The sequence below is a fragment of the Aspergillus campestris genome (assembly GCF_002847485.1).
Source record: "Aspergillus campestris IBT 28561 chromosome Unknown P168scaffold_3, whole genome shotgun sequence".
Taxonomy (NCBI): Eukaryota; Fungi; Ascomycota; class Eurotiomycetes; order Eurotiales; family Aspergillaceae; genus Aspergillus; species Aspergillus campestris.
Window position 1 is genome coordinate 1488288 of NW_020194338.1, and position 22147 is coordinate 1510434.

At 54.0% G+C, this 22147-nt stretch overlaps 9 protein-coding genes across 9 annotated transcripts; 6 read left to right on the forward strand and 3 right to left on the reverse strand.

Annotated features, from left to right (window-relative positions):
- The first annotated feature begins 54 nt into the window (after positions 1 to 54).
- Positions 55 to 2338, forward strand: P168DRAFT_265342 (spermidine synthase). Its single transcript, XM_024834907.1, has 4 exons — positions 55 to 126; positions 286 to 1310; positions 1363 to 1669; positions 1729 to 2338. Exons 2-4 carry the CDS (start codon positions 361 to 363, stop codon positions 2128 to 2130), a joined length of 1659 nt encoding a protein of 552 aa, XP_024695263.1. The 5' UTR covers positions 55 to 126; positions 286 to 360; the 3' UTR covers positions 2131 to 2338.
- Positions 2339 to 3123: 785 nt separating this feature from the next.
- P168DRAFT_232462 (dynein family protein) lies at positions 3124 to 5048 on the reverse strand (the record flags this gene model as incomplete). The annotated part of the gene is made up of 6 exons (XM_024833320.1): positions 3124 to 3270; positions 3353 to 3978; positions 4031 to 4124; positions 4183 to 4565; positions 4645 to 4806; positions 4898 to 5048. The coding sequence occupies 6 exons, from the start codon at positions 5046 to 5048 to the stop codon at positions 3124 to 3126; spliced, it is 1563 nt and encodes a 520-aa protein (XP_024695264.1).
- A 424-nt stretch (positions 5049 to 5472) lies between these two features.
- P168DRAFT_249495 (IST3 family RNA-binding protein) lies at positions 5473 to 6086 on the forward strand (the record flags this gene model as incomplete). The annotated part of the gene is made up of 2 exons (XM_024834171.1): positions 5473 to 5644; positions 5733 to 6086. Coding segments are annotated over exons 1-2 (408 nt in total), but the record flags the coding sequence as incomplete, so codon positions are not given.
- A 492-nt stretch (positions 6087 to 6578) lies between these two features.
- Positions 6579 to 8384, reverse strand: P168DRAFT_288591 (phosphatidylinositol-3,5-bisphosphate binding protein HSV2). The gene is made up of 5 exons (XM_024836823.1): positions 8226 to 8384; positions 8100 to 8138; positions 7935 to 8032; positions 7530 to 7886; positions 6579 to 7469 (listed from the first exon to the last, which is right to left on the reverse strand). The coding sequence occupies exons 1-5, from the start codon at positions 8332 to 8334 to the stop codon at positions 6942 to 6944; spliced, it is 1131 nt and encodes a 376-aa protein (XP_024695266.1). The 5' UTR covers positions 8335 to 8384; the 3' UTR covers positions 6579 to 6941.
- Positions 8385 to 9189: 805 nt separating this feature from the next.
- On the forward strand, positions 9190 to 9746 carry P168DRAFT_116906 (uncharacterized protein). Its single transcript, XM_024832593.1, has one exon. It carries the CDS (start codon positions 9296 to 9298, stop codon positions 9593 to 9595), a length of 300 nt encoding a protein of 99 aa, XP_024695267.1. The 5' UTR covers positions 9190 to 9295; the 3' UTR covers positions 9596 to 9746.
- aspA (putative septin AspA) lies at positions 9606 to 11209 on the forward strand (the record flags this gene model as incomplete). The annotated part of the gene is made up of 6 exons (XM_024838054.1): positions 9606 to 9626; positions 9848 to 9923; positions 9989 to 10105; positions 10178 to 10265; positions 10318 to 10920; positions 10972 to 11209. The coding sequence occupies 6 exons, from the start codon at positions 9606 to 9608 to the stop codon at positions 11207 to 11209; spliced, it is 1143 nt and encodes a 380-aa protein (XP_024695268.1).
- A 1901-nt stretch (positions 11210 to 13110) lies between these two features.
- On the reverse strand, positions 13111 to 16862 carry rom2 (putative Rho guanyl nucleotide exchange factor (Rom2); the record flags this gene model as incomplete). Its single annotated transcript, XM_024838055.1, has 4 exons — positions 13111 to 13188; positions 13247 to 13678; positions 13744 to 16654; positions 16690 to 16862. 4 exons carry the CDS (start codon positions 16860 to 16862, stop codon positions 13111 to 13113), a joined length of 3594 nt encoding a protein of 1197 aa, XP_024695269.1.
- Positions 16863 to 18157: 1295 nt separating this feature from the next.
- Positions 18158 to 19565, forward strand: P168DRAFT_288594 (V-type proton ATPase proteolipid subunit). Its single transcript, XM_024836824.1, has 8 exons — positions 18158 to 18352; positions 18424 to 18441; positions 18511 to 18523; positions 18583 to 18665; positions 18720 to 18832; positions 18916 to 19000; positions 19055 to 19140; positions 19193 to 19565. Exons 1-8 carry the CDS (start codon positions 18305 to 18307, stop codon positions 19233 to 19235), a joined length of 489 nt encoding a protein of 162 aa, XP_024695270.1. The 5' UTR covers positions 18158 to 18304; the 3' UTR covers positions 19236 to 19565.
- Positions 19566 to 19756: 191 nt separating this feature from the next.
- Positions 19757 to 21447, forward strand: P168DRAFT_117022 (cAMP-dependent protein kinase). The gene is made up of 4 exons (XM_024832594.1): positions 19757 to 20315; positions 20378 to 20470; positions 20533 to 20657; positions 20710 to 21447. The coding sequence occupies exons 1-4, from the start codon at positions 20051 to 20053 to the stop codon at positions 21427 to 21429; spliced, it is 1203 nt and encodes a 400-aa protein (XP_024695271.1). The 5' UTR covers positions 19757 to 20050; the 3' UTR covers positions 21430 to 21447.
- Positions 21448 to 22147: the final 700 nt, after the last annotated feature.

Consider the following 22147-nt stretch of genomic DNA (forward strand, 5'->3'; position numbering starts at 1 on the left):
GGCAATTCCAATTTATCAGTTGTTATCAATGCTCAACTTCCCACCTGGATGAGTTGATCTTCACTTGTGTCCTTCGGTTCAATTGCTGGAGTATGGCCATTTGTCTGGTCTTTGAATAAAAATCAGGTAAATCAGATCGATATCCATCGATTTCACCCCATGACCTCGCTCCCCTGCACCATCCATCCCCGCAGGTGGTGTCGCACCATCGCCTAGTGGGACAGGGTGCTTGACCGTCCACGTATATCAACTTGAGAAGTTCTAGTACTAATAATGCTCGAATAGTGAAGTCCCAACGGCATTTTGTTCGTTTGGTTTCGTTTTCCAAACCCAGCTATTCGAGAATTCAAGTCAAGCACCATGCCTTCGGTCATAGAAATCCTTCGGCGGGCCGACCATCGCAGGCTACGTGCCGGCATGGCTGTGCTGTTCCTCGCGGCCTTCTCCTCGCCGGTGACCCTGCGGGCCCTGTCCCCAGTCTATGGAGGTGCCCCGTCCCATATTTTTCACGGATATGGCGCTGGAGTGGTCGCAGCTGCTGCGTGGTTCTTGAAGGACCACGTCCACCGGCTGTCGCGTCGCAAGGCCGTTTATTTCCTTCCCATACTGGCATTCTGGATCCCCACGGTCCAATATCTCATGTTCCAGCAGAGCCGTCTTCTGGGGAACCCCTTGGGCCCGGTGCTGACGGACATCTTCACCTACTATCCTTTGTTGTTCCTGTCTGTGGCCTGCGCCGGTAAATTGGTACAGATCGGCCTGCGCGTCGAAAACGATGGGGACCTGATGGCGGAGCATGTACCTCTGCTAAGCTCCTACGTCGTCTATGCGATCGGTTTGAAGTTTGCCAAAACTTTCATCGCGAAGTTCATCGGGTCGTTCTACCTCTTCACCAGCGGTGGCTTGCAGCTCATCATTGCCGCGTTGTACTCGGCCGCCATCCCATCCAAGCTGCTGCTCCTGGCGCTCCCGTCTATTCTGTTCTCAACCACGGCGAATGTGCATATGCCTTTTGGCCGCACGACGGCGGCCATGGACTCTGCTCTTCACGAGGAGGGATACGCCCTTGTGGCCCGCCAGGAGTCCACGACCGGCTACATCTCGGTCCTGGACAACTTGGACGATGGCTTCCGGGTAATGAGGTGCGACCACAGTCTCCTAGGCGGCCAGTGGACCAAGACGCACCGCAACTATGACCCGGCAGTCAAGGACCCGATCTACGCTGTCTTCACCATGCTGGAGGCGGTTCGACTGGTCGAGGATGTTAGTGGCGGACCCCGAACGGATGCAGGTCGCAATGCACTCGTCATGTGAGTACCGATAAATCCCCGTCACGTAGCTGGAAACTAACTCCAGGACCAGTGGCCTCGGAGTCGGCACGACGCCCTCCGCCTTGATGTCGCACGGAATCGAGACTACCGTCGTGGAGCTGGACCCGGTCGTGCACAAATTCGCTCAGCAGTATTTCCACATGCCGTCCAACCACATCGCCGCCATCGAGGACGCTATCGATTTTGTGCAGCGCGCCCGGCAGGCAGTCCAGCCTGTTGAGTACGACTACATCGTGCACGACGTCTTCACCGGAGGCGCCGAGCCAGTCGAGCTGTTCACCCTGGAATTCCTCCAAGGCTTGGACGCTCTCCTCAAACACGACGGAGTCATCGCCATTGTACGTCCTCCCCCTTCCACCCAGCATATACCCCATTCCTCAATCTAACAAAAAAACAGAACTACGCAGGCGACCTCAACCTCCACCCCGCCTCCCTAGCAGTGCGCACCATCCAAGCCGTCTTCCCCTCCTGCCGCATCTTCCGCGAAGACGTCCCCGTCGACAACGCCTCCGACTTCACCAACATGGTCGTCTTCTGCACGAAGAGCAGGAGCCCCGAACCGCTGCGCTTCCGCGACCCCGACCCCACCGACTACCTCGGCAGCCAATTCCGCCAGGCCTACCTGGTGCCCAAGCACGAGATCGACCCCGCCGTTTTCCAGAATGTGCACAAGGGCGGTCGCCATGTGCTTCGCGCTAAGGATACCGGCCGGCTGAGCAAGGCTCAGGATAGGGGTGCGCTTGAGCATTGGGGGATTATGCGCACGGTGATGCCTAATGCGGTGTGGGAGAATTATTGATTTTTTCCTTTCTCTTCCTCTTGTGGGACGAAGGGATTGCTCCGTGATTGTTGATTTGTTGTATATCGTATGTATGATGTGAATGTTGTGTATGATGTGGACTGATATCAGGATGGAAAGGGTGTATGTATAACTGCCATGTCTCATGTTGTTGGTTATGACGATTGATCTGTATTTACTACCTGTACGAAGATAAATAATGTTTTCCTGTAACATTACGAAATGCTCCCAAATGTTCCTAGGTACATACGTACAGTAGATAGTGTCTACATATCAAGAGTCAAGTAGCTACCTGCTAGCTAGCTAGACTTACCGACTGCACGTCAAAGTAACGAACTCGATCTCGGCGTCCGATTTGCAACGCCCTCGCCTCGCCTTTACTACACATATTCCAGCACACAGTCTGATACTAACCCATGATGAAACCAACTCTTCTAAGGTTGTTTACAATCTAATATGCATTCTGCTCGGTATATGTGTAAATAAATAGGTAGCACAGCAATACATGTACACATGAAACGTGTAAAAAAGGGACCCAACAAAATAAGAGAAGCACAGAATGAGGAAATAGAAAGTTGTGTGTATGTGGTTCGTCTGTCTCTGATGCTGACTCCTGAAACCCGGTGGGAACAAAAAATAGCAAATGGAAGAAAGAAAAACCAACCAATCTGGTATCAATAACGACAAGGGGAGGAAGGAAGGAAAGAAAGGATGGGGTTGAGGCACTGTGATGGTTGATGTGCACTTAGAGAGGGAATCAGTAAAGGGACTGATAAATGAGCGTGTCATGCTTGTTGATTCGATATTCTCGCATGGTTGCTTTGCATGTATGTATGTATGTGTGTATGTAGTGTGAATAAACAGATAGATGTGCGGTGAATTTGGACGTGGATGTGATGTAAACGAATAGGTAAACATGATGGATATACGTATGAAGCCAATAACATAAGTAAAATAATAAACATAAGATTACATTCCCCCCTGGGAGATTGATTATGTTGACGGGCTTTCGCGCGGGCTGGTACTGGGTTTCTTGACGAGGCCGGCGAAGAAGTTCTTCAGGGCTTGATTGTGGGCTTTTTCGTCGCCGGGCGAGGAGATCGTTTCTTTTCTTTGGCTGGTTCGGGTGGCTTCTCGTTCCTGTTGAAGAAAAAGAGAGAAAGGGGGATGGTCAGTCATGTATGTTCCTTTTGAGAGTGAAGAAGTGAAGGGTTGTACTAACCTTGAGTTTCCGTAACATGTCATCCGCATCGACTTGGATTCCTCCCATGTTGAACTGCACAGGCCCGATGTGCTCGTTGACACGTCCGCTGTCGTCCATTGGGGACATCTCCAGCTGAGGGGCTGGTCGGGTGGACCGATCCTGCTCGTCTTCGGCCTTCAGCTGCTCGAGGACCTCGAGCTGTTTCTCGAGGAAACTTTGCAGGCCGGTTGTCTCGACTTCGATATTATCTTTGTTCTGTTGGCTCGCGACTGCCAGCGAGGTGTCGCGCTTGGGGTCCTTGATCGTCTGCTCGAATATCGTCACCGCGCTGGTACCGTCGTCCATGCTGGGGTCCTGCTGATCGTCGCGCGGATAGCTGACTGGCCCTTTGGGGAGCGGCTCGGGGGGATCTTGGATCTCGATGGACCATGCCGTGGATATGCCCTCCATGTCGAATCCTTCCCTGATGATCCGGATCTTGCCCCATGAATCCCAGTTCGCGGGGACCAGGATCTTGTCTCTGTCGATCACGTTGTGCTTGAGCGACTGTCTCTTCAGGAGCGAGTGGATGCCGAGGGAGGAGTGGAGGAGGCTCTGGAGGGAGTTGGCGAGGAACGGGGTGGTATAAATGAGCGATGCGCCGTCTAGATATATCAGAATGGTTTCTTCCTCGCTGGAAACGCGGGGCTCGCTCACGCTTTAGAAGAAGGGTTCGCAGGAACTGAAGGATAAAATCGAATTCCTCCTCGCGCCAACCGTGCTCTTTCTCCACCTTTTCGATCTTATCGGCCTAGAATCGCAGAGCAGTTAGCCACCTGTCGCCTTCACCACCATTCCATGCAACATACCCCTTGGCAAACCACGCACAGCGGGACCCCAAGCCCCTCGTCCCATTCACCCGGTCCCAACGGTATCGAGACGGGGCCCCCAGAACTGGCCAGCCCCTGCGCGCCCGCCGCGCCAGAGTCCATGCCCCTCTTGCGATCGCGCCACTCCGTCATCGTTTCCTCCATGACGATTTTTGTCGGATCATCAAGCGAGACCAGCACGTGCCGTAACAGACGGACCCACTCCCTCAGCCTCCGAACCCATGTCCACGGGTCTGACCAGTCCAGCAGGATCACGACCAGGGTCTCCGGGACGGATTGTGGGGTCAAGAGCGGCTTGAGGAGGGGTGCAAAGGATAGGGAGGGCTCGGAAAGGAGATAGGCAGACACACGCGCCAGGGTATCTAAACGCAGGCAAGTCAATCAGTATTACAATTCCATGGATATGAATGAATGATCCACCCCCGACAAAGAGAAACACACCTTCATGGTCAGCATCCAGCACGTCCAAATACGTGTACCCCAGTGCAAACTGATTAGCAACGGGCGGCGCCCCTCCTTTCCGCTTGTCATTCTTGAACCCAGAACCTGTCGTATCGGCGGAAAATGTGTTGAGGAATTCTCTCTGGCTCTCAGGCGTGCCTCCTACAACATAATGCATTAGCGACACGAACATATAAACGAACAACAGCCCAACCGCGCCAAAATCAACAAGAAGAGGGAGGGAGGGACAAACCAAGAATCAAAAGGTTCTTCTCAGGCAGCCGCTTCCCATTCGCGACACTATCCAGCATAGACGACCACATATTCTTCTTGGGCCCATCTTTACTTGACGGCCGACTATTGCTGCCACTGCCGCCGCCGGCGCCGAATCTCGACGTAGACATTATCTGTCTCAATACCCAAGCGTGCTGCAGTCGGCGCAGACCATTCCAGATGAACCTTTCCGACTTGACTGAAGTAGCTTCTCTTCCCGCCGACCTGGACGCGTTGGGGCGCGAAACCAGGGGGGAGTTGGCTTGGTTGACGGCGGGCGGAGATTGGGAGGGGGTTGTGTCAGGATTCAGGTGTCAGGGGGACGGGGTTGTCGACAGTCGAAAGGAGGAGTGGTAAATCGAATATCAGCTTCGAGATAATGGGGACAGTCTTGAATGGATTGTATTGTCAGTGACAGGTCTCAAGATATGGTGACGGCGGGACCGTGTTGCAGGAGGGAGAAAGTAGAGTATACGGTAAACAATAAAACTGTCGCTCGCCGCGGGTGGGACCTCCACTGGGACCTCCGCCCGTGATCACTTTTGGTTTGCATCATTCCCGTCGAGCCATTGTTCTCGCCACGACCACTCTCTACTTTGAACCTACCATTTGTCTAGATAGTAGGGATTATTGGCAGCTTCGCCAGCTAATTCCCTATTTGACTTCCCACAATGAACAACATCCGTCAAGTCCAGGCGCTCAACAAGCGCGAACTGGAAAACGCCATGTACGTATCTCTTCTCCCACCCCATACCTTATTCCCACCCCCCATCATATCATACATAATCACCCTACTGACCACCCCATTAATACAGCCCCCCCGAAGCATCCTGGCACGCCGACTACCGCGACACAGCCTACATCTACATCGGCGGGCTCCCCTTCGACCTCTCCGAAGGCGACATCGTAACCATCTTCTCGCAGTACGGCGAACCAGTCCACATCAACCTCATCCGGGACAAAGAGACCGGCAAGAGTCGCGGGTTCGCGTTTCTGAAATACGAGGACCAGCGGAGTACGGACCTCGCTGTTGATAATTTGGGTGGGGCCACGGTGCTGGGGAGGATTTTGCGCGTTGATCATACGAGGTATAAGAGGAGGGATGATGAGGGGGAGGAGGGTGATAATAATGTTGCGAAGCTGATGGGGGATGAGGATGCGCTGCCGCGGGATAGAGAGGGGGAGGATGAAGGGGGGAGGAGGAGAAGGAGGCATGGGGATGGTGGGAATGAGGTGGCTCGTCCGAGGGCGCTGTTGAAGGAGGAGAGGGAGTTGGAGGAGTTGATAAGGAATCATGATGAGGAGGATCCGATGAAGGAGTTTCTGGTGGGCGAGAAGAAGGAGGAGGTTGCGCTGGCTTTGGAGAGGGTTAGAGCTGAGGAGAAGTCGTCGAGGAGGCGCGGTGGGAGCCGTGAGCGATCGAGTCGCCATCATCATCATCATCGCCATCGCCATCATCGCCATCGGCGGGGTGATGATGATGGCTCTCGTGAGCGGGAGAGGGAACACCGTAGGCGTCGATCGCCTTCGCGGGAACGGTCTTACAGGGATAGGTCGCCGGAGCTACGGGAGAGGAAGCACAGAGATCGGACGCCTGTGCGGTCTCGATCGCCGGAACCGCGGCGACATCGAGATAGGGATGACAGGCGCCGACGGGCAGAAAGTTGACGGGGTTCATTCATTATTCAATAAGCTAATTAGATAATTGGTATAGGTTGGTTTCCTGGCGCGACCAAGTGTCGGCCGGCTGGGTTGGGTCTCCAGTTTCACATATCTGGCAGGTTAGGAAAGCCAACGCAGCGAGGGTATCCAAGAAAGGCTGCCTGAGCATCTCACACACTTCCAGCAACACGAGTCGCGACTGTTCTTGTCGGTGGGTACTCTCGCGCGGACTTCAAGAGGTTGCGGTGGTGTGCACATCCTGTGGCCATACCCTATGCATGACCCCACAGAAGGACAGACACAGGACCATAGATAGCACTAAAATCAATTTGATGACGGTATCACCGCGAGAGCCGGACAATTTAGCTGCTCAGATATCGTTTCCACCCCTCTCTGACACAATGTCGCTTTCCTTCATCTCCCTCCCATATGACAAACCTCTCCCATCGGCCCTCCCTCCCCGAGCTGAGAACAAGAATGGTGCGATCGTCGGGCCAGCCGATGATTCCCTTCAAGGGTCGCCCAAACGACGTGCCAAGCGGTGGGACATGCAGCGAACCGGGCGGGGCCTCGTCGCCGATCTCAAAGTGCACATTCGCAAAGGAGTAGACGTCCGAGAAGACGCGGGGGAGAAGCGGGATTTTGCCCAAGATGCCCCACTTCTGGTTGGATGCATCCTCGGGGGGCGACGCGGATCGCTGGCTGCGCGGGGGAGAGTTATGCGGGTGGGGGAGGTCGAAGACGTGTAGCGTCGACTTGTCGGATGTCACCGCTAGTAGGTTGCTGGACGGCGAGATGCCCAGGGAGAAGATCACGGCGTGGTCGACGCCGCGTCGTAGTTCTGCCATCTTCGTACAGTTCGCCGTAGCGAAGACTCGTATCAGGGTACCCTATTGACTACAGTCAGCGACCGGTACAACGCATGCAACTGCGGTGGAAGGGTGACATACCGCTTCACTCGCCGTAGCCAATACCTCCCCGTCCGGGCTCAACGTCATGGCGCGCAACGGAGAACTGTGCGCGGGGATAATGCTGACGTTCCCGGTCTTCAGTTCCACCAGCTGGACCTGTCCGGGGGACCGACCGGGGAATGCTAGGACCTCCTGTCCCAGACAGGCCAGACCCATGGGGTTGTCTGCGGTCTCAAAGGTGGATAGTTTCTGCGGGGGGCTCGAAAAGGCAAAGATCTGGATACTGTTGAGTAAGGCGACGACGATGCGGGATTTGGACAGGCGGACGCCCAGGACGGAGGTGCGGAACTCGAGGGTGATGACTGCTTTGTGCTTTGCATCATCCCAGATGACGAGCTGGAAGTGTCAGCTAGAGAGATCTTGATGGATGGAGCGTCTACTCACCTTGTTCTGGGGGAATTTGGGTTGTTTCCCTCCGCCGACGATGGCGAGGTAGTTGGACTGGCCGAGCATAACGGCTACGCCGATGCCCGCGCTGAAGTCTATCGATACCCGGTGAGCATGTAGACCTATCAGGAGAAGGGAGGAGCGTGGCATGTCGTACTATACCTCTGGACACTTTGAGTTCACATGGATTGGCGTTGAAGACTATCAAGGCGTTCGGCTTTCAGCATGTGGGTCATTTCGATGAAGACATCCCCGCGCATCGGGGGATGCCTGTGAAGCAAGGCTTACCACAAAAGCCCGTGTCCAGACCCACGGTAAAGCAAGTGTTGTCATTGTTGAAGGTGGCAGAAAGAGAGTACGGTCCGGTGGACTCGTCAATCGGCTGTCTGGTGTTCATGCTGGCGCCATGGGGACAGACAGTATGTGATCGATCATTTGGGTGGGGAGGTGGAAGAAGCTTGAAGTATCCCAAGATCGGAGGCGGAGGATCGGCAAGTATGCGAACGGAGCGGGTGCCGCTTTAGCAGTCTGGGCTGGACTCTGGAGTGGGCCGATCTGGACAGATTTCTATTGATATCTATTGGTATGTTTCCCTATAGTTGTGAATTGATATCATTTAATCATATTTACTTTGTTGATATTCCACACTGGTCTCTCCTGTTTATCCATACTCCGTAGGTAGGAAGGTCATAATGATATAATCTGATCAACATTGGCATACATCTGGAAGCTACTACTCCCTAGATCCATCTATACTTTCTACGCCCTACTATGTCCTTTCAGCATTTCTCAGCTTCTGACCAGTATATAACAATATATACTGATCTGTGGAGTTCTAAGATAGTTCCAACTTGGTTGCTACTGCCTCAGGCCGAGTGGAGCGTGACTCCTGCCTGAGGTGTCACCAGGCCCGCCAGGACCCACAACTGCTCCCTGCTGAACCCCTGAGCAGTCCGATCCATACCTGTCCTCCTTGAGTCTTGAGGTACTGATTAGACTCACTGCAGCATCCTGATTCTTGATATTCTCAACTGTCATGCCTCTCTGAAAGATAAGTAGAGACAGATACAAACAAACATATAGGATTAACATACGTAAGATAAAATACAGAGGTGTACGAGGTCGATACACAAACAGAACCTTCCATCTGGAACCGTATCTGGACTTCTGGAGAGATCCACTCAATTCTGGTGGTCGATGGCCTGCACGGAGAAAGGGGGCCGTCTTATTGGTATTAGTCACGTATCAGAAACCGTACTTCCAGGTCCCATACCAATCATAGCAATACCGATCGTACCGATTCCCGCCTACCCCAGTAACCCCTATTGTAACTAACTACCTTATTCTACTGGGGGTCCATGTTTCACTGGTATTCCCCAAATTACCAACTTACCACATTACCAAAATACGGTACCTCCCTCGCTCTCTCCCTCTTTCTCCCTCCAAACACTGGGTTGAACCTCAGGAGAGCATCCCGTAATCTCCATCTTGTCCACACACTTCTCTCCTCCCCTCCCGCTCTTTCTAGTTTCACCCTTTCGCTTGGAGCTTCTTTTCTTCCTTCTCCGCTCGCTATCTTCTCCATCCTGTTGTTTACTTCGTCAATTCCGTTGATTTTGTCGCTTCATTTCTCCGTTTCCTTTCGTTCGTTCCCCTAATTCGCCCACCATGTCGTCGGCCCTCAACGCGGTATGTCTTGAGATCTCTCTTTTGTCAACCCTCCAATTCCCCCAAAAGAGAATGGAAAGAAAGAAATGAAGACGGTGAAGATCGTTCATTCGTCTTTCCCTTCCTAAGCACTCACTTCCCATCCTATCCCCCTGATGTAAACACATCACTGCTTTCTACAACCCCATATCGTCCACTCTGGGCTCGGTGTCTCATCACGATAATTCTATCTCACACTACAGATCAAGCTCCGTCGCAAGAAAAATGTCAAGAAGGGTATCCAATTCTGTCTGATGGTCTGTGGTGCCAGCGGAACTGGTACGTATCCATCCACTTCCCATCGCGGGAAACAGCCATTGACCGGAGATCTTCCCCCCAAACAGGACGTACCACCTTTGTCAACACTCTCTGCGGAAAGCAGGTCCTTGAAGGAAAGGATGCCGATGATGCGGCCAATGCTCACATCGAGGAGGGTGTCCGCATCAAGCCCGTGACGGTCGGTAAGTTGATCCGCCCACGATGCCCCTGAATGACCCGGGGCGTGGCGCGCTAACGACTCCCGACGGTTACAGAGCTCGAATTGGACGACGAAGGAACCCGAATCTCCCTCACCATCGTTGATACCCCCGGTTTCGGTGACCAGATCGATAACGAAGCAAGGCAGGTGGACCCCTGCGCCGCGATGCGACCCCGACGCTGACTCTTTACCTAGCTTTGGGGAGATTGTGGGATACCTCGAGCGCCAATATGACGATATCTTGGCCGAAGAATCGCGAATCAAGCGTAACCCTCGCTTCCGGGACAACCGTGTCCACGTCCTCCTCTACTTCATCACACCCACCGGCCATGGCCTGCGGGAGCTCGATATCGAACTGATGAAGCGCCTCTCGCCCCGTGTCAATGTCATCCCCGTCATCGGCAAGGCCGACTCCCTCACCCCCGCCGAACTGGCCGAGTCGAAGAAGCTGATCATGGAGGACATTGAGCACTACCGCATCCCCGTCTACAACTTCCCCTACGACATCGAGGAGGACGACGAGGATACGGTGGAGGAGAATGCGGAGCTGCGTGGGCTGATGCCCTTCGCCATCGTGGGCTCGGATGACTTCGTGGAGATCGATGGCCGCAAAGTACGAGCCAGACAGTACCCCTGGGGTGTGGTGGAGGTGGAAAACCCTCGGCACTCCGACTTCCTGGCCATTCGCAGCGCCCTGCTCCACAGCCATCTGGCCGATCTGAAGGAGATCACCCACGATTTCCTCTACGAAAACTACCGTACCGAGAAGCTCAGCAAGAGCGTGGACGGAACCTCTTCGTACGTTTGTTTTCCCTCCCGATGGTGTGGTCGTACTAACCCCGGTAGTAGTCGCACCCAGGATTCGTCGATGAACCCCGAGGACCTCGCCTCGCAGTCCGTCCGGTTGAAGGAAGAGCAGCTCCGTCGTGAAGAGGAGAAGCTCCGTGAGATCGAGCTCAAGGTGCAGCGTGAGATTGCCGAGAAGCGCCAGGAACTGCTGGCTCGTGAGAGCCAACTGAGGGAGATCGAGGCTCGTATGACACGCGAAGCGAGCGGTCAAGTCGATGGCGCGAATGGAGATGCTTAAAATAATTATACCTGGTCGAACCACCCCCCTCCCGGTCGCACCGGGGTCGTTGGCGTGAGCGTGTTGACACCATTCGCGGAATGGGATTGGTGGCACGGTCACAGCGGTCTGTGGGGATAATATTGACTGTTTATTCACGTTAATAGCTTTTTTACCTTCTGTTTGTCTTTTTTTTTTCGCGTGAAAGGGAAGGATGGCAAAATGCAACATTCCGTTTATTTCGATGACTGGCACCTGCGTCTCGAGTTGCGTACGGGGTCGCAATTCGACCCACCGAGATCGTGGAATCAACCGGGCTGCCCGCTTTCCACCTTTTTTCTCTTTCTGTGCCTCCATATTCGTTCGCATATCTTCCTTCGATTCGATTCGGCTGCAGATTTTCCTCCCTCATCCCGGAAGACCGTTTACAGGGGCCGGGGTCGGAGAATAGCGTCTTTTTAATCCCGGACAGTTGTCATTGCGGAATCTCTGCATAACTTCTTGCTCTATACTTTTTTTTCGCTTTTTTTTTTCGCTTTATTCGACCATTCACCTGTTCTGTATCGATGACACCTTTCCCAATCTCAGCAGCGCCCGCAAGATTCCCTCTTTTGTCATTTTCCAGTTTGTTGTTGTCCCTCTCGTGGCTTTGGCTTTGTTACTGCGTCCGTCCCCTCTGCACTGTTTCTTCAATCATTCTATATGTTATGTTCTAGTTGAATAGTAGTATATCGGATGAAAAGTATTTTACTTTGCTGTAGGAGTTTATCCATACATTTGTCTTATCCGTTGCGCTTGGTAGAGAGTAGCATGGAGTGTGTATATACTACCTACCTACCACCTACCCTCTACTTATCTGTCTATATATCAATGAACCTACGCAGGGGTCAAGGGAAATGTTGTTTGTTTATCAGTTAGTGTGAAACAACAAATCAACAAATCAATCAACAAATAAACAAATAGACAAAACGAAAAAAAACACAAACAAACCAATAAACAAACATACAACAATGATTACTACTACTACTACTACTACTACTACTACTACTACTACTACTACTATGAAACAAACGAAGCATAGTGAAACGTCCAGATAAAGTAAAGTCAATCCGGATCATCTATTTACATTACCCACGTATTTGTTTTATATTGACGTTCAATCATGCGCATTGACTTCTTTTCTATTTGCTCCCTTTTAAGTTGGGGGTAGACACGGGTCAATGGAAAGAGGGAAAGTGTGTGGGTGTTGGTAGTAGTATAAGAGTAGAAAGTGGTATGTAATAAACAGTAGTGGAGTTTCAATCAATGATGCTATGGGGTGAAATAAGGACACTTTCTTGAAGAGGACATACACATAAGATGGGAGGTCGCTACGACTATCGACTGAGAAAGGAAAAGACAATAAATGGGAAGATGATAATAATTATAGGAAGAAAATAGTAATGAAAAAAATAGACAACAGAACACGTAATATCAAAAAGTGAAAAGGTGAAGATAAAATATGAAGGATAGAAAGAACAACAAGAACGGCAGAACATGTGGTATTTGCGCTTCATTGTACACAGCGGTAAGTAAGGAAGTAGTAAGAGAGGAAAATGAAATCGGCCAAATGATCATCGTCAATGGATAACCGGATACAATAAGCAGATTGAGGTGACATCGGAAAGAAAAAAGGTATTAGAGAAGGGGGCACTTCCATGCCATAGGTGATGTCCGGTGGGGATAGATGGTGGAAACAAGGGTATTGAGAGATGAAAATCAAGATTCGGTAGGATCGGTGGGTGGATGGGATGATAGTGGTCGTCGCCTTGGGAGACATTCAACGGCTTCGTCTAGAACAGGCAAATCACACAAGATGCTTTTCCATTCTGCTTCCTTTCGCCCTCTAGTGAGGAAGACAGATCAAAAACGACAGCGGTCTTCTAAATCTGCGGTTTGCTCCAGAAATCCAAACTGGCGACGACGTCCTCGCCTCCTTCATCTTCGTAGGCATAGAGAATCTGTTGACATGTGAGTATTGGTACGTAGCAAATGGGGGAAAGACTTGGCAAGTCATACCTCGCGGGTCGATGAATGCAACATGCGAATGTTCTTGCCCGTCATGATGTGAATCAGTTCGCTCGTCTCGATGTGCCGGATTTCAATAAAATTGGGCTCAAAGGCAAGGATGTACGGGTAGGAGAGGGCGAACGAGTTGGGATTGCCCTCCCAGGAGATCTTCCAGTCGGGACGCGCGCGCCAGCCATTGCGATTGACAAAGAAGGAAAAGTCGCTGTAGTTCAGCAAGAACTCGCCGTTCATCCGCTCGATGTGAATCGGCTTGACGTTTTCCTTGCGGGCGACGAAATCCAGCGAAGTATCGGCCTGATCCAGGAGCGACTGCGTCTCAGTGGTCTCCAGACTGACGACTTCAAACCCACGGGCGCAGCCCACACAGAGGGTGGAGCGAAGGAAGTGGATCGAGGACGACTCCGCAGGGATGTAGTATTCCTATTAAGAAAGTCAGTCACGTCAACGCCAACAGTGAGTATACAAACGGAAAAAAAAAAACGAACCTTGAAAGGCTTCAATGTATCCTGGCCGCTCTGGAACATCTTACTGACCGCGGACTTCTTCTTGCCCTTGGCCAAATTGTCCATCGGCTCGTAGACCTTGATCGTGGACGACAGGGCGGAGGTCTTGACGGAGCAGACCAGGTGACGACCGAGACCGATCCCAGCCTTGAAGAAGTTGGCATGGCCCTGAATCTTCTTGGGTCGCTTGGCCAGCGCGTTCTGACTCTCGTTGATCTCCAGCGCCTCCATCGGATAGGATGTCAGGGTCTTGTTTGCCAACACCAGGAGCAGCTGATACTCCTCCAACGTATCGATCTGCGTCACCTGACTGGCGTCGAGGACGCGCCGGGGTTTGGCGGACTTATCCTTGGGCCAGCGGTCCGACAGGTAGATGCCGCTGTCGGTCCCGTAGACCAATTTTCGGCCTCCATCCACCGGAACCAGGCAGTTGACGCGATTGACGGCCGTGAAGAAGCGCTCGCAGAGGACGGTCTTGTGGTAGAAATTGCTGTTCCGCTCCCGGAGCTTGCGCTGTTGCTCCTCGACCATCTCGATGAACTTCCGTCGCTGCGTCGGGGACGTGGCGTAGAGGGTCTGCTCATACCCGCCTTTGCCCAAGTGGCGGAAGGTGATGGGCAACCCGTCCTTGGTGGTCGGAGGGTTAACCACCGCCTTGTTGGACAGAAGACTGGAGGACGGTCGTTTGGTGATGCCGACCCGCGGGATGACTTCGTCCATCTGGGCGATGACCAAAAGCTCCAGCGGGATCGGCTTCCGGTAGACCCGGTACTCGTCCCGCTTGTTGATGATCTTGATCCGCACCAGCAGCACCGCGTGGTCGAACAGGTACGCGGTCACCTCCGAGCTGTCCGTGGGGGTCTTCTTGAACCCCATCTTCGTCAGCATCTGGCGGTTCTCCTCGGTCAGCTTGAGGTCGACATAGTCGCCGGGGCCGAATTTCAGGGCCGAGTTCAGCTGGACCAGGTTGAAATGGTTCTCCGCGCGGCCGCTTTCCGTGTTGACGCGGGACAAGAAGTCCTTGATGATCTTGACGGCTTTCGGGATGTCCTCCTTGTCCGGGTTGTCGTCGGCTGTGTTCTTCAGGACCTGCTCCAGGAGCAGCGGGTACCGGGCCAGACGGGTCGTGGGTTTGGTCAGGTAGCCGTTGAGTTCCAGCTTGCGGGACTCCTTGAGCCGTTCCGTCTCCTCGACGAACTTAGCGAACCCGGGGTTCGACGCCTTCTCCTTCTCGAACTCGTACTTGCCGTAGAGCTGGTTGGCACCGTACTTGATGAAGGGATCGAATCGGGGCACGTGCTGGAGGAAGATGTCACCGACGGTCTGGACCACCTGGCTCTCCTTCTGGCGAATGTTGAGCGCCTCGCACAGGCCCCCGTTCACCTTGAGCACCTCCAGGCAGTTGCCGAACACAGTCCGAATGAACTTCTCCCGGCGATGCTCCGGGACGGGCGAGCTGGCGGTGGGGCCCGCGGCGCGGAGGGGTCGCATCCAGAAGTCCCGCAGATACTCCAGGTCCTTGACGAAATCGCGCTCCGTGTACATGATCTCAAAGATAATCTCTTGGCGTTTCTTCTCCTTGTCGGGGATGCTGTCCGAGACCTCCTTGGGGACCATGTTGATCCACAACTTCTGGTTGTCGTTGTCGTCGTCGTCGCCGTGCAGACTACCCTTGGAGGCCGACGTCCGCAGCCCCGGTTGCGGGTGCAGGTTGAGGCGGGCCTGCTGCTCCAGCCGCCGCGGGCAGGCGATCGAGTAACAGAGGCTGTCGCGGGTGCACGTCGGGGAGTAGCACTCGGTCAGCAGCGTAAAGACCCCGTTCACGTCGGAGCTGGGGCTCTCCTCGCCCATGGTCTCGCGGAACTGGTAGATCTCGCCGGGAGCGTCGCGGAGGCGATGGTCGTACGTCACATCGTGGAAGAATTTCTGCGCGTCTAGAGCGCGACCGAGGAGCAGAGCCAGGTTGCGGTCATTCGTCTTGATGATGTAGCCGATCAGATCGACGGCCTCGGCGCCCGAGAAGGCGTTCTGGTAGGTCAGCTCGTTCTTCTGCCGTTCCTTCAGCACGATGCGCTCCCGGAAGCCGTCCGCCACGCGGGACAGCAGCGCCGGATAGACCAGGGGCACCTTGCTGCGGCGCGAGTTACTCGAGACCAGGGTCGTGGTCGTGGTCTGGGTGTTGGTTTTGTGGGCCATTTGGCTCTGCATGCTCATGGTCCGGTCGGGGACCACGGTCGAGGCGATCGACATGGAGCGCCCATTGGTCGAGCCGTCGCTGGGCGGACGGTGTTTCCCGTTGGCAGTGGGGGCCACCGCCGCTGCCGCTGCCGCCGCCATCTCCTGCTCGATCCTGGGGTTGACGGGCGGCTGACTGGGGCCCGACGGCTGTCGACGGGCGGGGATCACCCGCCCCGTGCTGGTAGTATGGGGTTGCTCGCGTTCGGCCGAGTACGAGGTCAAGGACATGGCCCGCTCGTTGCCGTGTCGCTCGGGCACGACCCGACCCTGAGCCGTCATGGGGGCGGCGGCATTGTAGGGCTGCTGGCGAAAGGCGCTGGCCGAGGTGTGATTGAAACTGTTCGGCGAGGGCTGGTAGACCGGAGGGCCGCCCATGCGCGCCATGGACCTCGACCGATAGGCGTCGGTATTCAAGGCCGGCGGGGGCATGGGGCGACCATAGCCCTTGGCATCCGGATACTGGGGGCCGGGGCTGGGCCGAGAATCCAGTCGCTGGGGTTGCGGATAGGCGTATCGTCCCGGGTAGGGTCGGGGGGGTGCATTCTGGGGCGCCGGCTGGGCGGCCATGGTGGCGGCGCCTGGGTAGGCCTGATAGTAGCCGTTGGCGGCGGGTGGGGTGTATCCATTGGAGGGGAGGCGGGAGGGCTGCGGGGGGCTCGTTGCATCTGAGGTTGTGGCATGTGGGATGACATGGTGTAGGCACGATCCTGAGAGAACTGAGGGGTTTGCGAGGTCATGGTCTGCGAGCGTCCGGGTGGCGGCGCCCCACCAAAGATCTCGTTAAAGGCGGCATCACGTTGAAAGGAGGAGGAGTGTCCGTAAGGCCGGTAGTTCCGGCCTTGCTGGCCACCCAAATCGGCCATGGTGGATTATCCTTGCTTCTACTTCGTCGTCGATCTCGCACCGGATTGATTCCCAGCAGTCTTGTTGACCGGGCGGAAGGGCCCAGGCGCGTCAAGCAACCGAGGGCTTGGACTGGGGAGTCGGAGAATCGGAATTGGTGCGTCGAGAAGGTCGAGAATGTTCGCGAATTATCGTTTGGAAGATTTCGTGGATGGGAGGGGGTTGAGGGACGGAAACAGATGAGGAAGAGTGAAGGAGAAAAAAGAGGCAAGGGAAAAAAAGGAGTTCTTCCCCGAGTACCGTATAAGCGGCGACCACGACGTCACTAATTCGGTTTCGACGGACGAGGTAAAAATTCTCAGACGAAAGAAGGTCTTTTCTTTTTCTTAATCTTTTTTTTATCTTTTCTTTATTTTTTTTAACGGATCATCCCTCGGTGGGAGGAAGAGGCGAGAGTCGGAGTGGTAGTGGTGTGTGGTAAGGAACGAAGTGCGCTAGGAGCCTTGAGCGCAACAGCAAACCAGGGCCCCTGTACTTTCATAACCTCAGCATCCTCCGTCGGACGACAATCATGGAATTGAATGGGGGTGGGTAACAACGATCGGGTGGCGGTCGGAGGGATCCACCCACGAAGAACACGATAGGAAAGGAGAGAGTATAGAGAGAGAGAGAGACCGACCAGATAAGGACAGCGAAGATCCAGAATAGTTCTTTAATGGGGTTGAATGGGGGAGGGGAGATTGTGTGTGGAGGGGGTAGAGGGGGACAGAGTAGGAAGAGGGGGGAGTGGTCTGGGGAGGGGTCAATAGGTCGGTAGTCGAGACTCTAGTGAGTGATATTAAGGTATTGAATCAGGGAGAGAGGGAGATCTGCCAGTACCAAACTTCAACTGGTGTTAGAAGTGGTAGAAGTGGTAGTAGTAGAGAGGGAGGGAGAGGTGGAAGTGCGGAGGAAAGGATGAGATGGGAGTGGAGTATAGGAAGAGTAAGGAATGAGGAGGGAGAGATGAGAGGGATGATAGAGGGAGAGAGAGAGAGAGAGGGATGATAGAGAAAAAGAGGAAGAGAAAGGAGGAGGGAGAGGAAGAGGAAGAGAAGAGGGTGAAGAGAGAGAGAGAAGAAGAAGAAGTGAAGTCGTGATGGAAAGGGAAAAGCCAGTCCAGGCACGGGGGGAGAAGAGAAGAGAGAGAGAGAGACAGACAGAGTGAACGCAATCAGCCATAGTAAAGTACTGGATTGACTTGGGGGAGTGAAGAGCTGCTGACTAACCCGTATCCACGCATGTCTGTTCAGCTTCAACTTTCCTTCCTCTCTCTCTCTTCGAACACCCCCTCTAACTTACTCGTTTGTGTCTCCTTTCCACTGGGGTTTCTGACTATTGAACTTCTGTGGTGGAATTTCTTTAATTTTTCTTGTTTACACCCTCCTCCTTTCTGTATCCCACTGAGTACCATCCAGTCAACATGGCGGACAGCGAATACACCCCCAAGTTCGCTCCGTTCTTCTCCTTTGTCAGTCTACCCCCTCTAGACGGTTCTCCCCCGGTCGTGTCGTGGCTTGGAGACTAACCCCTGAATTGTAGGCAGGGATTGCAGCCGCCGTGAGTGTTTCGCCCACCTGATTCGTCCTACGTCCTACGTCCACCCGCTAACCATGATCTCGCGCGAAGATGATCTTCGGATGTACGTTCGCCGTCTTGATTCCATGGACGCTTGGAGGATGGAAGACTGACGATATCTAGCTATGGGGGCGGCATATGGAACGGCCAAGTCGGGCATCGGTATCTCCGGTGTCGGCACCTTCAGACCCGACTTGATCATGAAGGTATGGAAGGACAAAAGCGCAGTCACGCCAGAGTGTATCGGCTAATGTTGACAGTCGCTGATTCCTGTCGTCATGTCCGGTATCATCGCCGTCTACGGTCTCGTCATCGCCGTACTCATCGCGGGTGATCTGGCACCTCCCCCGACCCAAAACATGAGCCTTTATACGTACGCCACCACCCAACAGACTTGAAAAAAAAAATGAAAGGAGAAATACATAGGATGGCAATGATGGGACTGACATCTGGCAGAGGCTTCATGCATTTGGCATCCGGACTCTCGGTAGGCCTCGCGGGCGTGGCTGCTGGATACACCATTGGAATTGTCGGAGATGCGGTAAGCACGGCATACCAGTCTACATACAACCTCAAGGTGCTGACCATCATCTAGGGCGTCCGTGCATACATGCAGCAATCCCGAGTATACGTCGGAATGATTCTCATCTTGATTTTCGGAGAAGTCCTCGGGCTCTACGGGTATGTCTACATACATTCCGATACAATACTCTCTCCCCTCTAACCCAGGTAGATTGATCGTGGGCTTGATTCTCAACTCGAAGAGCTCCGGCTAAGACTGGTCATGTGGATTGCGGGGAGGATCGGTGGAATTGTACGCGATTTGCTTCTGTCCCGTGGTTGGGTCCGTGGCTCCCGCAGCGAGGAATCACCAGCATTCCGGTCACGATGCATCCTGAGACGGTTGCCTCGAGTCGATCAGTCCGTCGATCGGGCTTCTTCCGACCGGACCAGATTGGAGAAAGGCATGTGGGATTGTGGGGGTGATCAAGACTGTCATTCATTCCGCGGGACCCGGCCTGTATACTATACATATAACCTGCCAAATTACCTGCACGTCTCTCTGTTACTTGCATACGAATAGCATCGATACATCTCAAAACTTTGGCCGGCCTTCTCTTAAATAAACGAGTAATGATTGTGGGGAAGAAGGCTAGATGCGATAATGGAGAGGGCCGGGAGCGCCAACCGATTGCGCTGCGCGTGTCATTTTGCCCCGCCAGAGCCCGGTAACGTCAGAGTCTCTCCCGCTCAACCTTTCTTTCAACTCTCTCTCTCCCACACGTCTTTCTCCTCATCCCATCCATCCCCATCCCGCGAGTTCCGCGCCTTTGTCTGGTCGTTTCGGACGACTTCTCTTCTTCTTCTCACCCAGCTTATTTGTTCCACTTCACTAGTCGCGACTCCTTCCCATACGGATGGCCACTCTCCTCCCATCGCTGTCGTAAATGTCAGTCCTCGTCTGATCCCTCTCACCTCCACCTCGCATTCTGTATAGGGGGCCGCCGGTGGTGCGCTGCCTCAATTGCCGTGTTCCTCGTCTCCCTATACAGTGGCTCGGTCGTCCGAGACATGCTCCCTTGTTGTCTCAATGGCTACTGGAACCGTCGACCGCTCGCCACCCACTGAGGTGCAGGATCCATCATCCACCGCGCCCAAGAGCCCCGTCGAAGTCCGATCGGGCCCCATCCCCGAGCATGAGGTGCCCGCGGTACCCTCCCCCCGACCGACACCGATGCACCAGCGACACTTGAGCCCGTTTGTCATCACCGATCGACCGGAGGAGAAGCAGCTGGGCCTGTCCAGCCGCAGTCTGAGCCTGCAAGACTTTCGACTCCTGAAGACACTCGGAACGGGTTAGTTTCCTTGCGCCCCGCTGCGCCTGCGGGTCCCGATACTGACGCATGGTTGGCGCCAGGCACGTTTGCTCGCGTCTGGCTGGTCAATCTGAAGAATGCACAGGAGCGTCGGAACCAGGTGTATGCGCTGAAGACATTACGCAAGGCCGATGGTAACCTGCCCCCAAGTGGTTTATTCGTGCGTTGTCTTGTACTAACCGCTGATTGCCGACAGTGATCAGACTGAAGCAGGTCGAACATGTGCGCAACGAACGCAAGACGCTCGCGGCGGTGTCCGGCCACCCGTTCATCACGTCGTTGATCGCGACCTTTGCCGATGACCAAAGCTTACATATGCTGGTATGGAGATACTCCTTGTGTGCGACCCCGTTCTAGAGCTAACTAGCTGCAGCTGGAATACTGCCCTGGTGGCGAGATTTTCAGCTATTTACGGCGTGCACGTCGATTTAACGAGAACACCTCCCGGTTCTACGCGGCGGAGATCTGTCTCACCATCGAGTTCCTCCACGACATCGAAGGAGTGGTATATCGCGACCTGAAACCAGAGAACATCCTCCTCGACGCCGAAGGCCACATCAAGCTCGTGGATTTCGGATTCGCGAAGCAGATCGGCGACCGCGAAACGTACACCTTATGCGGAACCCCCGAGTATCTTGCCCCGGAAGTCATTCACAACAGCGGCCACGGCCTGGCGGTGGACTGGTGGGCGCTGGGCATCCTCATCTACGAATTCCTCGTCGGCCAGCCGCCCTTCTGGGACCAGAACCCGATGCGGATCTACGAACAGATCGTCGAAGGCCACGTCCGGTACCCACAGGGCATGTCCGGAGCCGCCCAGAACATCATCTCCCTCCTGTGCAAGACGAACCCCACTGAGCGGCTGGGTTACATATCGGGCGGGTCAAGTCGAGTCAAAGCGCACCCGTTCTTCGAAGGCATCAACTGGGACGATCTCTTCCACCGCCGCACCAAGGGACCCATCCTCCCGCGGGTCGACCACCCCGCCGACACGGGGAACTTCGAAGAATATCCCGACCCCGACGTGCGGAACCAGGCCATCTACTCCGAGGACCTGAAGAGGAAATACGAGGCCCTGTTCAGCGATTTCTGATACTCCATTGAGCCGGTGTATACCTTCGGAACAATTCTACAGGATGAACCCGTCTCGGCGCAGGCCGCCAAGGTAATCGATCCATCGCCTGGACACTCCCGTCGCCGATGGGGGTTTTAACCCGGGGCACTTGACGTAGTATAAGGGACGATGCAGCTGGTGTTCTATACATTCTCCACGAACCATCAACCCGCCCATCGACCAAACCGTTCGGCATACGGGCCCTCCTCCTTGTCCATGTCCTCGTCCCAATCGTGCCTTACCTCCATTCTTGCAAACTCCATGACCCGCGTTTCGTGCTCGCCAGTACTTTGGATACCGATACCGATATTGATACTATTCCGATCTACCCCACCTTATTCCTTCCACCATTTCTCGTCTTTCAATCTTTAACCTTTCAACATTGGAAATACTCCCACCCTCAGGGTGTTACTGATCAACGATCACGAACCCGGCTATGTCCCGTTCTGTTAATATGCTTCACTTACCCATCTTCTTATACTTTTTATACTCTTCCTGTATTGAATTGTCTGCGTGAATGTACAGCTTGGACATTATGTATCACGAGTACGAGTCTTACTATATATGATCATGTCTTACGGAATTATCTATCTAATTCGCATAATCGGTACCATAACCGGTACTTGTTGTCTGTCTACCGTCTGTTGCTTCTAGGGTTGATCTGAACCAACTACTTTACGTTTCACTGTCTATCCAA

Bases quoted from the DNA above. Each gene is read 5' to 3' on its own strand.
- P168DRAFT_265342 (XM_024834907.1), top strand. From the start codon at position 361: ATGCCTTCGGTCATAGAAATCCTTCGGCGGGCCGACCATCGCAGGCTA. The intron at 1,311-1,362 runs GTGAGTACCGAT...CTCCAGGACCAG, and splicing joins GGTCGCAATGCACTCGTCAT to TGGCCTCGGAGTCGGCACGA. The intron at 1,670-1,728 runs GTACGTCCTCCC...ACAAAAAAACAG, and splicing joins ACGACGGAGTCATCGCCATT to AACTACGCAGGCGACCTCAA.
- P168DRAFT_288591 (XM_024836823.1), bottom strand. From the start codon at position 8,334: ATGAACACCAGACAGCCGATTGACGAGTCCACCGGACCGTACTCTCTT. The intron at 8,139-8,225 runs GTAAGCCTTGCT...ACGCCTTGATAG, and splicing joins TCTGGACACGGGCTTTTGTG to TCTTCAACGCCAATCCATGT. The intron at 7,470-7,529 runs GTATGTCACCCT...TGTAGTCAATAG, and splicing joins TGGCTACGGCGAGTGAAGCG to GGTACCCTGATACGAGTCTT.
- P168DRAFT_116906 (XM_024832593.1), top strand. From the start codon at position 9,296: ATGTTTCACTGGTATTCCCCAAATTACCAACTTACCACATTACCAAAA.
- P168DRAFT_288594 (XM_024836824.1), top strand. From the start codon at position 18,305: ATGGCGGACAGCGAATACACCCCCAAGTTCGCTCCGTTCTTCTCCTTT. The intron at 18,833-18,915 runs GTACGCCACCAC...GACATCTGGCAG, and splicing joins CAAAACATGAGCCTTTATAC to AGGCTTCATGCATTTGGCAT. The intron at 19,001-19,054 runs GTAAGCACGGCA...ACCATCATCTAG, and splicing joins TTGGAATTGTCGGAGATGCG to GGCGTCCGTGCATACATGCA.
- P168DRAFT_117022 (XM_024832594.1), top strand. From the start codon at position 20,051: ATGGCTACTGGAACCGTCGACCGCTCGCCACCCACTGAGGTGCAGGAT. The intron at 20,316-20,377 runs GTTAGTTTCCTT...GGTTGGCGCCAG, and splicing joins CCTGAAGACACTCGGAACGG to GCACGTTTGCTCGCGTCTGG. The intron at 20,471-20,532 runs GTAACCTGCCCC...GATTGCCGACAG, and splicing joins GACATTACGCAAGGCCGATG to TGATCAGACTGAAGCAGGTC.